General features: G+C 33.8%; 1 protein-coding gene across 1 annotated transcript; it reads right to left on the bottom strand.

Moving 5' to 3' along the window:
- Positions 1 to 340: 340 nt before the first annotated feature.
- LOC145120064 (puromycin-sensitive aminopeptidase-like) lies at positions 341 to 7,374 on the bottom strand. Its single transcript, XM_079055850.1, has 31 exons — positions 7,132 to 7,374; positions 6,335 to 6,412; positions 6,194 to 6,238; positions 5,894 to 6,034; positions 5,733 to 5,808; positions 5,493 to 5,569; positions 5,246 to 5,359; positions 5,090 to 5,164; positions 4,884 to 4,991; positions 4,590 to 4,802; positions 4,439 to 4,500; positions 4,322 to 4,349; positions 4,144 to 4,230; positions 4,017 to 4,042; positions 3,872 to 3,935; positions 3,704 to 3,784; positions 3,566 to 3,613; positions 3,439 to 3,462; positions 3,260 to 3,328; positions 2,964 to 3,073; positions 2,802 to 2,882; positions 2,549 to 2,732; positions 2,315 to 2,463; positions 2,097 to 2,235; positions 1,844 to 1,990; positions 1,673 to 1,754; positions 1,403 to 1,578; positions 1,203 to 1,313; positions 958 to 1,074; positions 663 to 734; positions 341 to 560 (listed from the first exon to the last, which is right to left on the bottom strand). The coding sequence occupies exons 1-31, from the start codon at positions 7,207 to 7,209 to the stop codon at positions 480 to 482; spliced, it is 2,943 nt and encodes a 980-aa protein (XP_078911976.1). The 5' UTR covers positions 7,210 to 7,374; the 3' UTR covers positions 341 to 479.
- Between the last annotated feature and the right edge of the window lie 6,723 nt (positions 7,375 to 14,097).

Raw genomic sequence — 14,097 nt, 5'->3', positions numbered from 1 at the left:
AAAATTCATATTAACAGCATTCACAAGCACAATACGCTTTGAAAGTAGGTTTTATTTCCTTCCTCAAATGGGTAGACCTGTAACCAAACATCCTCTAATGTCATAGAAGGGTAAAATCGGAAAAGATGGCAATTATGACAATTTTTGCCCAAATGTGCGGTTTTTGTGGACATAAGAATGGACTTACGATATAACCGACCATTTCTTGAAAATTTGAGGGCTTTTATGGCATTAGCCCAAAATGTATTATATTTGTTGAAAAATTCGGACCATAAGGACTAGACCAAGAAAAATAGCATTTCTTTCACCTGATGATTTTCAACAAACTCAAAGGAAAAAGTTGTAAAATTATTCATGTTCTTACCATTTCAGGGGATTTTACCAGTACATAAGTAACTAAAAAACATCATTATTCTAATTCGAGTTTTATATGATCACCACTTTGATTCTTTCATAAAAAGAAGGAAAAGAAAAAGATTCTAAACAGCCAAACTCTTTGAGGCGATTTCAAATACGTTCTCCGAGAGCCCGTTAGAACACACAATCATCTCCAGCTGTGCCTGTTTTTCCAATTTCATCAAGAATTAGCAAAACATACTTTCAATTTCTATTTGTTTCTTTTTTTGTTTATAATAGCATATATGATAATTAAGGATCGTTACCTTGGCAAGGTTTTGGCGAGTATCATCATATCGCTTCCATCTAGAAAAGGCTGAAACCATCCTAGACGCCACCTGGATCAAGACAAGGGTAAAATGGTAATTTCAACCAACCCCAGAAGATTCGTATTGTAAAAGAGTTAGATACAAGAATGCAGCAATAGAAAGAAATGAAAGTAGATTGCAACATCTTGCATCCAGCCCTATTGTAAAATGCTTTACAAGGGTGTTTTAAAAATCTGATTTTGGTCCGACTCAAATGAAGAAAGATAAAGAAGGGTAATTAAGTCATTTTAACCTGAGGGTTCAGTTTGTCAAGCTGCACCACAAGGTCTCCCAAGAATTTGTAGCCTGAACCATCTTTAGCATGGAAGTTAACAGGTGATGCACAAAATCCTCCAATTAGTGAATAAACCTGTCCAAAATCAAAGTTCAAGAAAATACATAATAAATCATTTGATTTCTAAACCATTTTGACCCATTTCTCTTTTTGCTTTTTTTTTCCATATAAAATGATGAGTAATTTAAGACTAAAGTTGTGACCTTGTTGGGATTCCTTAGGTCAAATGCAGGATGATTCAAAAGTTTCTTAACATTCTCAACATTCCCAGGAATATCCGATGCAGATTGAAGTGAAAACCACTTGTTAACCACCTAAAAATCAAGAAATGAAACAAACATATAAAAAAGATCCCTTTTTTACTTCAACAAATCTAAATAAATTACATAAAACAGCAATTTACCAAGTAATCATGCTGCCATTTGTCATAAAAGTCAGCCAAAGCTTCTTCACGGGCTTTACCCGGTTTTTGAGCAATGGCTGCAAGAGCTGAGAATTGATCTGTCATATTTGTTGCACTTTTGTATTCATTCAACACAAGCTCACTGATTTCTTCATCTTCAAGAGATGCAAGATACCCTTTTTTTTCCAAAAAAAAAAAGTCAAAATCATAAACATCAACACTCACCAATATAAAAAAAAAGGGTACTTAAGAGCAAAAATATATATATACCAAGCGCAGTGTTCTTAAGAGCACGTCTTGCCATATTAACATGGTCAAACTCATAGTTCTCTGAGCTCCTATTTTCTTTCACCTGTCAAACATGTCAACATTAATTCACAAAATGTTCATATGTGGGGTGGGGTGGGGTAGGGTAGGGTGGGTAGTAGGCATATTTTTTACCTTGTTTATGAATTCTTGTTTCAACTCCAAAGCAAGCTGCTTTCTGATAAAAGATCGAACAGCATGAACAGCATCAGGGTCTGCTACTTCCATCATGTCCATAATCTCACCTTCACCAGGGAGTGTTATTGCTTTTGCAATAAATTCCTAAATATAAACCAATCAATTTAGTGTTCAATCACCTCAAATCTTGGAAACTATAACAACAAAAAAAAAAAAAAAAAAAAAAAAAAAAAACTTCAAATAAAAATACCTTGTCTAGACTCGAATCCAAAAGAATACATTTGATACCATGCACAAACTGTGGATCAAGAACCAATTTATCATCTTTTTGAAAGTTAACAACTTGGTTGAGCATCAGTTTCCTTGCCAATATTTGTCCAGCTTCCCAACTTCAATAATAAAAATAATAACAGTTGAATGGCTAAATCAACAAAATGGTAAAACTACATAACATTTTGTCTTTCTTACCGATTAAATCCATCTGAATCATGAGCAAGAAGGAAAAACAAATCGTTTTCTGTGAGATCAGAGTGTAGGCGAATAGGAGCACTATATCCCCTTAACAGTGATGGAATCGGTTTTTCATCCAAATCATGGAATACAAATTCTTCTTCACCCTAAATTTAAGACACAAGAATGATTTAGTTTGTAAGATGAATAACTTATAAAAGTTTTCAGGGGCCCTACAAAGTGTAAAATTACCTTTGTAACCCTGAGAACAGTAGTGTAGACAGGCTGACCACCAGATGTGATGGATACTAACTTCCCATCTTGATAGAAAGATGATAATGGCATGTCTTTTCCACTTGAATCAAGAAGCCCCATAGCTACAGGAATGAACATTGGCTCTTTTGTAGGCTGACCTGGCGTAGGTGGCACTGTTTGACTGGAAAAAAATAAAAATTACAACGGTAATTTATAAAAATAAAATGGAAATAGTGTCTTAAAAACTCACCTAAACTTCAAAGAAAAGGTACGAGCTTCAGCATTGTAAGAAGATGTAACTTTCACAATAGGGGTACCAGCTTGTGAATACCTAAACACAAGTCATGATTGTTGACACTATAAATCTTTAAATAAAAACCATAAAAAAAAATATATGGTAAAAGTAAAATACCATAATAAAAAATTTGCAAAATCCACATTGTTAGCATCTCTCATAGCAGCAAAGAAATCTTCACAAGTTACTGCTTGCCCATCATGCCTTTTAAAGTACAAATCCGTTCCCTAAAACAACAAACATCAATTCTTCATCACAATCAAGTGCTAAATGCAATAAATAGCAACATATTTTCATTTAATTCCTACTTTTAAAGCTACAATGCTTTAATATGAAGAAATGAAAATAGGAAACATTGTTATTTCTTGCATTTAACCCTAAAAATAACCACTAAATCTCTCCTTTCTCCTTACCTTTCGGAACCCTTCACTTCCCAATAAAGTTTTGTACATACGGACAACTTCAGCACCCTTTTCGTACACCTGTCAATATAAAATATATATAATAATAAATTAAATTCATTGACTTTTTGTGTTTTCATGTCAAAAAAAGAACAAATGGTAAACCGAGGGTGAACATATCAGAAGCATACCGTTACTGTATAGAAATTGTCCATCTGGAGTGAAGGGGAGGAAAAGAAAAACAGTTGAAAGTTGAGGGTAAGTTTTGAAACTTTAATAGACAAAAGAGAGATTGAAAAACAGAAATGAGTTCCAGACCTTAATGTAAGAGTGAGGCCTAACAGGGTGAGCCATGGGTCCCGCATCCTACAAAAGACAACGATTACTACAATTATTATAAAAAGGAAAAAACAAAACAACATTTAATTGATGTCCAATTAGATTAAAGATGAAAACCTGTGAAAATTGGTATATACGAAGCTTTGAAACATCACCAATTCTCTTAACTGTTCGACTGCCTAAATCAGATGAAAATTCCTGCAAAACATGTTATAATCATTAATGTTTATTAATGAAAAAGATGCAATGATTTTTTTTTTAAAAAAATCTGCAACATGCTCTTACTTGATCACGAAAAACAGTAAGACCTTCCTTCAAACTCAATTGGAACCAGTCACGACATGTCACTCTACAAAGATTTATAAAAAAATCAGAAAGATACTTCATATTTTTTTTAGAATATGATCAATAAAAGTTTATATAATCAAACCTGTTGCCAGTCCAGTTATGGAAATACTGCAATATAAAGAAGGGGTATATATACAAATTATTATTTAAGCAAATTAAGTAATATAATTTTTCTTAAAAAAAGACCAAATGAATAAAGAATCTCAAACCTCGTGACCAATAACACCTAAAATTGCAGCATAATCTGCATCTGATGCAGTCTCAGGTGATGCCAAAACAAGCTTAGAATTGAAAATCTATTCAAGAACGAAAAAAAGAATAATAAAAAACATTTTTTTATGCGGAAAAAAGATTATATAATTTACTACTATATGTCTATTCACATACATTCAAGCTCTTGTTTTCCATGGCTCCCCTGCCAATTTAAAACCAAAAAAAAAAATGTAACAAAATTAAATCCAGACAACAAAACAAAATAGAAAAAAGTTTTGCCAATTTGCCTACATGTTGAAATCGGGAACAGCAACGATGTTGAAGAGATCAAGATCATACTCTCGACCGAAAACCTAGAATAAGAGATGAAAAGACGAAAACACCCTTGAGTCAAGATGTTAAAAAAAGGTGGAAATGAGAGTAGGGAAGAAGAAAAACTAACATCTTCATCCCATTTCATGGCTGCTTTGAGAGAATACATGGCATGTTTGGTTTTTGGGAGATCTTGTGGTGGGGTCCATATTCTTAAAGCAACTTTTCGACCCGAGCATGTTATGAAAGTGTCATCTCTGCTCTCTAATTGACCTGCAACCAATGCAAAAAGATAACAAGGTTTCTTGAATGGATCCTCCCAAACAGCAAAATGCTTCCCACCCTGCAATCAAGAGCTTTTACTTCATGCAAAAAAAAAAAGAATGACTTAATTTGGTAAGATATATAAGAAGACAAGTTTCACCTCTAAATCTCCTTGATCAATGAGGTTTCCATTTGACAATAACACAGGGTAAAGTGACTTGTCAGCCTCAATACGAACAGTATATTTTGCCATAATATCAGGGCGATCCTGAAACCAAAATAATAATAATATTAATAAAATATAAAAAAGGGAGAAAGAATAACTAGAAAACAAATCAATATCAATAATCACTTGATATAAAGAACCTGAAAATAAGTTATCTTTCTGAAACCTTCCGCTTCACATTGCGTGCAGAAATTACCAGATGACTTGTAAAGACCCTACAATACAAAGTACAAACATTAATCAAATTTTAGCAAATCCCTAAAGAGAACAGAATTAAATACTAGTATCTTTTTTACCTCTAATGATGTGTTATGTTGTGGTGAGATTTCAGTAACAGTTTCCAAGGTAAAACTCCCACTTGGAGGTGCTTTGAGAATTAGATGCCGAGCATCTACATCATAATCTTCCTCCTGAAGTTTTAAAAAAAAAAAATGTAAGCTTTAGCCTTGGGTGTTGTTTATTTCTTTTTTACTTGATGAACTTAATGTGGACATGACTTAATCTGGAAAAAGTGACTTAATAGGAAGCTTTAGTGTTCCATACCTTCAGTTCAATGCCATTAATCTTAACCGAAATCAGCTTGAGATCAACCCCATCCAAAGCCAATGGAGCAGCGACACCTGTCAAAAGTCAAAATAGCATCCATTCACTAAACAATCAAGAAAAGAACGTAACTTTGACTCTATTAAAGGTCTTTTCATTTAATTAATATATGTTATCAGAAGTTAATAGACTTATTTTGGAAAGAAAAAAGTGTATGTCAAGGAAAATGACAAGGAATACCATTGACTCTAGGAACAACATTGATTTTTGCACACACGATTGTCTTTTCTTCACCCAATGAAAAACTTAAATCCACCTGAATTAACAATTCATTAACAAAAAAACCATAAAAATGTAAACTTTAAAAAAAAACATGCATTTTAGTTGAACAAAGTACAAACCGTATCAAAGTAGTAATCTGGTAATTTGTAATCTTTTAGGAAAATCTCTTTAGGACCCTCCATTTTCGATTCTTCAACTGATTCTGACACGGATTCGGTTGCCACAGAACAAATGAGTCTCCTACTTGTTTGATTAGTTCTCTAAAAAACAAACATGAATCATTATTAAACAAAATATACTCATTTAATAACAAGAATCTTATATGTTTGTTAGATATGTGGAGTCCTATACTATCAATATATACAATGTAGGCTAACATTAGTTGATATTTATTAAAATAGTTGTGTGTAAAAACTAACCGGTGAATAAAGGTATGGAAATCGGCAACTTTTGCGTATAATTTGCTAAACAAAATACAATTATGCCATGAAAACGGATCAATATCAGATTTTAAACACAAATGGAAAGACTTTTAACTATTATTGATATGAATAACGAACCTGTGAATTATGATAAAGCCTGTATTTAGAGATGGTGTTGGAGTATTTTACTGATGGGATACGACATGTAGGTTGAAGCTGCAATGTTTTCAATCAAAAAATGTAAAAAAACTCGTGTGAAACGTTTTAAAAACCATTAAAGTATAGGTCGAGTGAATTAGAAAAATATAATATAAACGTTTTATCGCACACTTTATGGGAACTTTTAATTATATAGATGAAAAAGTGTTGCATTTCTTCGGCTCCAAAGAACATGGTTGACTTGGAAAAATTAGCCAACACATGTAATCTAGCACACTTAAATTTGACACCAAATGACATAAAAATCTTATAAATGAATCCTGGAGGGGAAAAAGATTAAATTACGAAGAAAATCAACTTATAAAGATGTAAATAGATCAAAAGGGTAAAAGAAACATAAAGACGAACTTAAACTACCAGATATTGCATTTATGGGGTGTTTCAATGTGAGTTTAAACTAATTCTTGTAATTTGAAGCCACGATAATCAGTTACATTTCTTTAGGTAAACTAAATATTATTCTGAATTGCTGATAATTAATTGCCAAAAAGTAAGATTTTTTGCAAGAATACTGCTCCAAATAATAGTCAAATTAATGTAAAATTACACGATGCTCAAAATTTTCACCACTGAGAGTAACACACTAACACGTATCCTTAATCTTCACGGATCTTGAAAACAAAACGCTAGCTGTGGAAAACTTTTATTAAGTTAATTATATAACAATCAAGAACACAAACGAACATAAAAATTAATGAATGGTATTCGGTAATCACATGTGCAGACGAAATCAAACCCAAGAGACAAGTCCTCGGCAAGCTCGAACCTTTGCAGGGAATAATCAATCGAGCCATCGTCAACTAATTAAGATTCCAGTAGATTCGCAAAAAAAGGTATAAATTATTTCAAAAAAAGATATCCAGAAAAACAAAACCCCATAAAAAAAGCTAGCCCTTTTAAACCCTAGTCCCTAATTGATACAATCGACTGTGAAGTGAGCTACCAGTTGGATGTTTCTTATACGGCTTGTATACAAGATAGGGTTAATTTGAAATAATGGACAAGAAAAATCTGATTAAAAACACGAAATGAAAAATGAAATTACCTTTCTTTGATCTGAGTGATCAGTGATGAAGTGGGAATCTGATAGCCTCGATAAAACCTACGATGAAACAAGGATAAAAAGAATCGGCCCAATGAAGGGGTATTTATATAAAGTTTTGATGATGATAACGTATAGATGGGTATGGCCAGCGAGATAGATTCTTAGTTGGATTTGTAACGTTTTACAAATTAATTACATAACTTTTTTCTTAATTAAAACTTAAAAGATTTATTTTGTAAATTGTAATAATGTATAATCCCTAAAATAGTATCGGGCATCTTTGGAAAGCAAGGGGTGTAAAATGGTCCGGAACCTGGAATTTACATTTTAGTAGAATTAAGAATCGGATCGATATAAGGAAATTGGTTTCGGGTAGGGACCGAGTATACCAAGTTATAAAATCACTTTAGTACGTTTAAAACTTATTTGGATTTGGAACCGAAATTGGGTTTTGGGCATACCATGTCTCTTTTCCAATTTAAGGTAAAAAGTTAACTCTTAATTCATTATTTTGTAGTTTTTATCCATCTTTTTCAACCAAATTGTGTTTATTGTGTTTTATTCAATTTGCAGTTTTATTTTGGGTTGTTGGTGTTTGATGGATCAAATCATACGTTCGGACATCGCATTTTGTTGGGAGGTATGAGGACAAGATAAGCGGAATTCAATTATGTGTTAACAAATGATGTGGAAGTCATGGTTGTCAAGTTCGTTGACATGGTCATATCGAAAGGATTTGATATCACACTTGAATTGATTTTGAACATATTCACCAAAGTGAAGAAATTTGGTAAAAACACCATACTTGTTGCGTAAAGGATACACCTGCAAAAAAAAGATAAAAATATTGGTTTAAAAACATGATATAATAGTATATACCGGTCCATTTCCAACTTTTCAAAGATTCAAACCATAAGGAATCATTACAAATCTTGATAATTGAAAAAGTTTTCTACCTCAACATCATTATTTGAGTCAAGTTTTACTTTTACAGTAAAGCATATATTTGATTATAATAAGAAATAATAATCTTTGTTTCTTTCAAATAGAATTGTAAATGGTTTAAAGCAAATAAGCTAACTAGATCGAACAATAATAAGAAATATCATTGTTAAATATTTAAATTTGAATATTTTAGGATTAATTGCAAATTCTTTCTCACAAAAATAGAAAGATTATTGTTACTGAAATAGGATATCAATACATAGCCATAGGTTAAGCACTTTCTTCTTTTATATGTATTTTCATATTTTGTTTAACCTAAGGTTAAATAATCTTTCTACAATTGTGCTATATACCACATCTTATCGTTATCTGGATCACAAAAGGATTCAAATGTCACTGAGACTAGTAATAGGTGAATTTCAAATATCATAATGAACCACATCAAACATAGAAGAAACATTTATATTTAAACTAATAAAAGGTAAATGAATGTGTTTTCTAAAATGGCTTGCATGACATGATAGACTAGCGTTGTTTTTTTATTACAATAAATAAGATGACTTTACATTAATGACTTAAGGGCATGAGCATTGAGGTGGACCAAACTTTGATGCGCAACTGGAGACCGAGACTTAGTGGTCGGATATAGGTCACATGAGCTTACACATCGAAGAAGGATTTGGCGGGTGCGGAAAGCCTTCATAGAAAATCCAAATTTGTCAAATTCAAAGGTAATTTATTGTCTCTAGTAAACTATCTGAGATTTTCGAAGGTTTATGGGATTTTGTAAGTTTGGATTGCACGACATGGGTGACTGTTATGGACGACCATTACCCACTAATATCATCCTTACTATGTAACATCAAGTTCCAAGTAAATAATACCTTTGAGTTTTGGTAATTCAAGTCTTAAATAAAGAATTTTGTGGTGACCACAACGTGGCAAATGATGCACCACGACATGGTCAAGGCCAGATGAAACGCCCATTCATTTGGGTCCCCACGATGTGGCATGATCTTAGCCACGACATGGCGACGACCAGGTCATAAAAACCTAATTTTCGGGCTTTAAGGCCTATTTAAGGGATGTGATGGTTAGGGCTTGCACACCCTCAGCCTCCATCACCTCCCTTTCGACCTAAAAGCACCCATAGTCACCATTGTTGAGTTTTTGAAGTTTTTTGGTGGTGTTTGGTGAAAAAAAGAATAATAACGCATCCATTGTGTGAATATTCAGCAAGCAAGCCCTTCGTCCACTTTCTAGCTCATTTTCTGGACCATTATGAGTCTTCAAGTTTCAACCTTTATGTTTCATGCTTCTAGATCTAGGTTTCTTTGCATTGTTCTTCAAGATTGGTATAGTTTGAATGGTTGGACTCCATAAAGTTGGCAACTTTATGGATCATGGGGTCCACTTCCAGATTCGAAGTTTAATAGAGTATTGATGTTATGCATGGATTTTTGGGTCTCATTTCCTCCATTGTTGACATAGTTGGAGTTCAATACATACATTGGACATGCATGTCTATAAAATACCGATTTTTATGACTTATTGGGTGAGGAAAAACCTGTAAACACAAGGATTATTAGATAAAGTCAAATAATAAATAGATAATTATATCCGATTTCTTGTATATATCTACTAGTTGTTGTATAACTCCACGTCCTATTCTTTAGGATATATCCATTGTAATTGTGATATATATATATATATATATATATATATATATATATATATATATATATATATATATATATATATATATATATATATACTAGGTTATAGCCCGTGGAAACCACGGGTAAAAAGTTTATAATTTTTTATTAAATTAATAGGATTTAAGATTTATAAAACAGATTATAATTAGGTTGTATGCTCGTATTAATAAAATTAAATAAAATTACTTCTACTTTTCCTTTTTTCCAATCGGGTTGTTCTTCATTGATGAAGTCTTTTGGTTTGAAACCTTGCTGATATGTTCTTACTTTATCATCATCAAAATCAAATAAAATATCATAAAATTTTAAATAAGATCAAAATGGTAAATTCATCAAAACATGTATAAAAAAAGAATGTAATATCCTGCAATTGGTAAACATTTCCTATTAGGGAACCAACTTAAATATAATATCGACAACTTTCACGTAATTTGTAACAAATTTTAACTAAAAAAGTTTTATAACTATCGTAATAGTTATAAAGTTAATAAATATCAAGTGATGCAAAAAACAAACATTGTATAAAAATAAAATCTAAGCAATTGCAAAACTGGCACTAAATAAATATATGACACAAAAAGAATATCTTATTAAAAATTCCACTTGATACAAATACAAATACTTTATTAAAGCATTTAGCTTGAAGCAATAAAAATTTATCTCAAATTCTTGCTCACAAACTTCTTTGATTTAGCGCTTTGAAAAAATGAATAGATACCCTTTCTGGTATGGAAATAAACGTAATTAAGCAAATAGCATTAATATGGTAAGCCTTAATTGGATTGAAATCTTATTTAAAATAGATAATTAGATCCGATTTCTTGTATATATCTAATAGTTGTTGTATAACTCCAGGTCCTATTCTTTAGGATATATCCATTGTAATTGTGATATATATATATATATATATATATATATATATATATATATAACTGAATATACTCATGTGAGGGTCATTAAGCCAATTCAATCTCGTTATATTTTTTATTGGTATCAGAGCCAATTTCTGGGTCTTTCATTCAGTTCTCTCACAATACGTCATTCATCATGACTACCCCCACACTGATCAACTCTTCAAAAATAGCTACAGCAATAACTTGCAAGCTTACTCGCACGAATTTTCTACTCTGGAAAGCACAGGTGGTACCAATCCTACGAGGTGTCAAACTATTTGGCTACCTTGATGGAACTACAGATGTTCCAGCGCCAAAGATTACTATCTGCACAGGAGATGCAGCAAAGCAAGAAGACAACCATGTGTATGAGTTATGGGTTACTCAAGATCAAGCAATTCTTGGAGGCTTGTTATCTTCCATGACCGAAGAAGTCGTCTCTCAACTCACTCATTGCACAGACACGTCCAGTCAACTATGAACCTCTCTCCAAACTATGTTTTCAGCCCAACACAAAGGTAATTCTATCCAAATCCGTACACAACTTGCAACTACAAAGAAAGGTGACATGACAGCCTCCGAATACTATCAGAAAATGACTTCGTTGGCTGACACTATGGCCAATATCGGTCACCCAATGGTTGATGAAGAAGTCATTGGCTACATTCTAGCCGGATTAGGACCTGGTCATGGGGACTTATTTACAGCCATAACAGTGCTAAGTAACAGCCAAGACGTGAAGTTATCAGAATTTTATTCCTATCTTATCGCTCATGAAGCTCAGACAATAGCGATAAATGGGCCAACTGAGTTTACATCCTCTGCCAATACTGCTACAAAACAGGGAACAAGCAACCCTCGAAAATCCCAAAGCAACAATGGATATAATAACTTCAACAATAGCAACAATCAGCGAAATAATTATCGCAACAATGGTAACCGTGGTCGAGGGCGTGGCAGAGGAAGACAATATGGTGGAGGCCCGAGGTGTCAAGTATGTGGCATACCCGGTCACATAGCTTTAAACTGTAGAAATTGGTTTAATCATGCATACCAGACTGAAGAATATCGAGGCGGGAATAGTGCCACATATGGAAGCTACAACAATGATCCAAACTGGTACCTCGACATCAGAGCAACAGATCACCTCATGAGTGATCTTGATCGTTTGTCCATACCTGAACGCTACCAAGGAAAAGATCAAGTCCAAGTAGCTAATGGCACAGGTTTGCATATCTCTCATGTTGGTCAGTCTAAAATTCAAAGCCTTGGGCGACCTCTTGTTCTTAAAAATATATTACGTGTCCCACATATCAACAAACACCTTCTTTCAGTCGATAAACTTGTTACTGATAATCATGTTTTCATTGAAATTTACCCTAATGTGTTCTTTGTTAAGGACATACACACGAAGAAAACGCTTCTAATCGGTAGAAGCAAATGAGGTCTCTTTCCGGTGCCCATCCATCATGCTCCTGATATGTTGGGTCAAGCACCAAAGTTTCGTCTTCTCAATGGCATCATCGTCTTGGTCATCAAACTTCAGCAATTGTCAAGTCTATCTTGAAGTCTAATAATCTAGGTTTTTCTTTTAACGAGTCATCTGTTTGTGATGCATGTCAACGTGCAAAGAGTCATCAACTTCCTTATAACACTTCGAGTCATATTACTTCATCACCACTTGAGCTTGTTCATACGGATGTTTGGGACCAGCTCAAGTGTCTAGTGGTGGTTTTCGATATTATGTCAGTTTTTTTGGATGATTTTAGTCGTTACACTTGGATTTATTGCATTAAACACAAATCTGACGTTGAACAAGTTTTCTATAATTTCCAAAATCATGTTGAGCGTTTACTTAACACCAAAATTCGTACCATACAATCCGATTGGGGTGGTGAATATCATAAACTTCACAAATATTTTCAACAATGTGGTATATCTCATCGGGTGTCGTGTCCTCATACATCACAACAAAATGGCATGGCTAAACGAAAACATCACCATATTGTTGAAACAGGCTTAGCCCTGTTAGCTCATTCTTCTCTTCCTCTTCGATATTGGGATGAAACATTTCTCACTGCTTGTTACCTTATAAACTGTATGCTGATTCGTACAATTCAAAATTCTACCCCCATCACGCGTCTTTTGAACATCATACCCGACTACACCTTCTTACGCACCTTTGGGTGTGCTTGTTGGCCAAGTTTACGTAAATATAATCCACATAAACTCTCTTTTAGATCCACCTTATGTGTTTTCTTGGGTTATAGTTCTATGCATAAAGGGTACAAGTGCCTAGATAAACAAACACGTAGAATTTACATTTCTCGTGATGTGGTTTTTGATGAGTCTTGGTTTCTGTTTGCAACACCTTTGTCGTCGTTATCACCACCACCTTTCCCAAGTGTGTCGTTTCCTCTAAACGAGCCACATGATATAGATGACCACATGAGAAAATATGATATATCTTTGTTATTAGCTAACCCTATTTATGCAGCTACAGCTCCCTCGATGAAAAGCACCATGACCATTCCACCTCCCAGTTCGTCCACGATGCCCATTCCAAATATTTCACCGCCAGTGCCCTTCAACACTGTCGATGTTCAGTTCTCCCCTGATGTGCTAACTACAACTCCTATTTCCACAAACGAATCAACTCCAGCAACTACCGATACAACTCCTCCATCACCGTCTCCTGTTCCAGCAAGTCCATCGGTAACTTCAACCAGTTCCTCGAACACTCCATCAGGTGTTACGACACGAGGACAGGTAGGAAAATTCTTTCCTAAACGGTTCTCTGATGGAACAATTCTTTACAATCCAAATAGGAGAGCTTTCTTTGCTGAACCTGCATCCCATCAGCTTGCTCTTGCTAACCTTCAATGGAGACGTGCAATGGAAGATGAGTTTACTGCACTAAAGAAAAACAACACCTGGTCGCTAGTTCCCAAACCACAAGGGGAAAACATAGTCGGGTAATGGATTTTTAAAACCAAACTGAAACCTGATGGTTCTCTTGACAAACATAAGGCACGATTAGTTGTTCGTGGGTTTACTCAACAATATGGTATTGATTATCAA

The sequence above is a fragment of the Lactuca virosa genome, chromosome 6 (assembly GCF_052849685.1).
Source record: "Lactuca virosa cultivar CGN04683 chromosome 6, Lactuca_virosa_CGN04683_v6, whole genome shotgun sequence".
Classification (NCBI taxonomy): domain Eukaryota; kingdom Viridiplantae; phylum Streptophyta; class Magnoliopsida; order Asterales; family Asteraceae; genus Lactuca; species Lactuca virosa.
This window is presented reverse-complemented; position numbering and strand designations above follow the sequence as displayed.

Excerpts from the sequence above, each read along its gene's own strand:
- LOC145120064 (XM_079055850.1), bottom strand. The coding sequence starts at position 7,209 with ATGGCTCGATTGATTATTCCCTGCAAAGGTTCGAGCTTGCCGAGGACT. Across the intron at positions 3,463-3,565 it reads GGCCTCACTCTTACATTAAG|ATGGACAATTTCTATACAGT; the intron begins GTCTGGAACTCA and ends CCTTCACTCCAG. Across the intron at positions 2,464-2,548 it reads CTGTTCTCAGGGTTACAAAG|GGTGAAGAAGAATTTGTATT; the intron begins GTAATTTTACAC and ends TCTTAAATTTAG.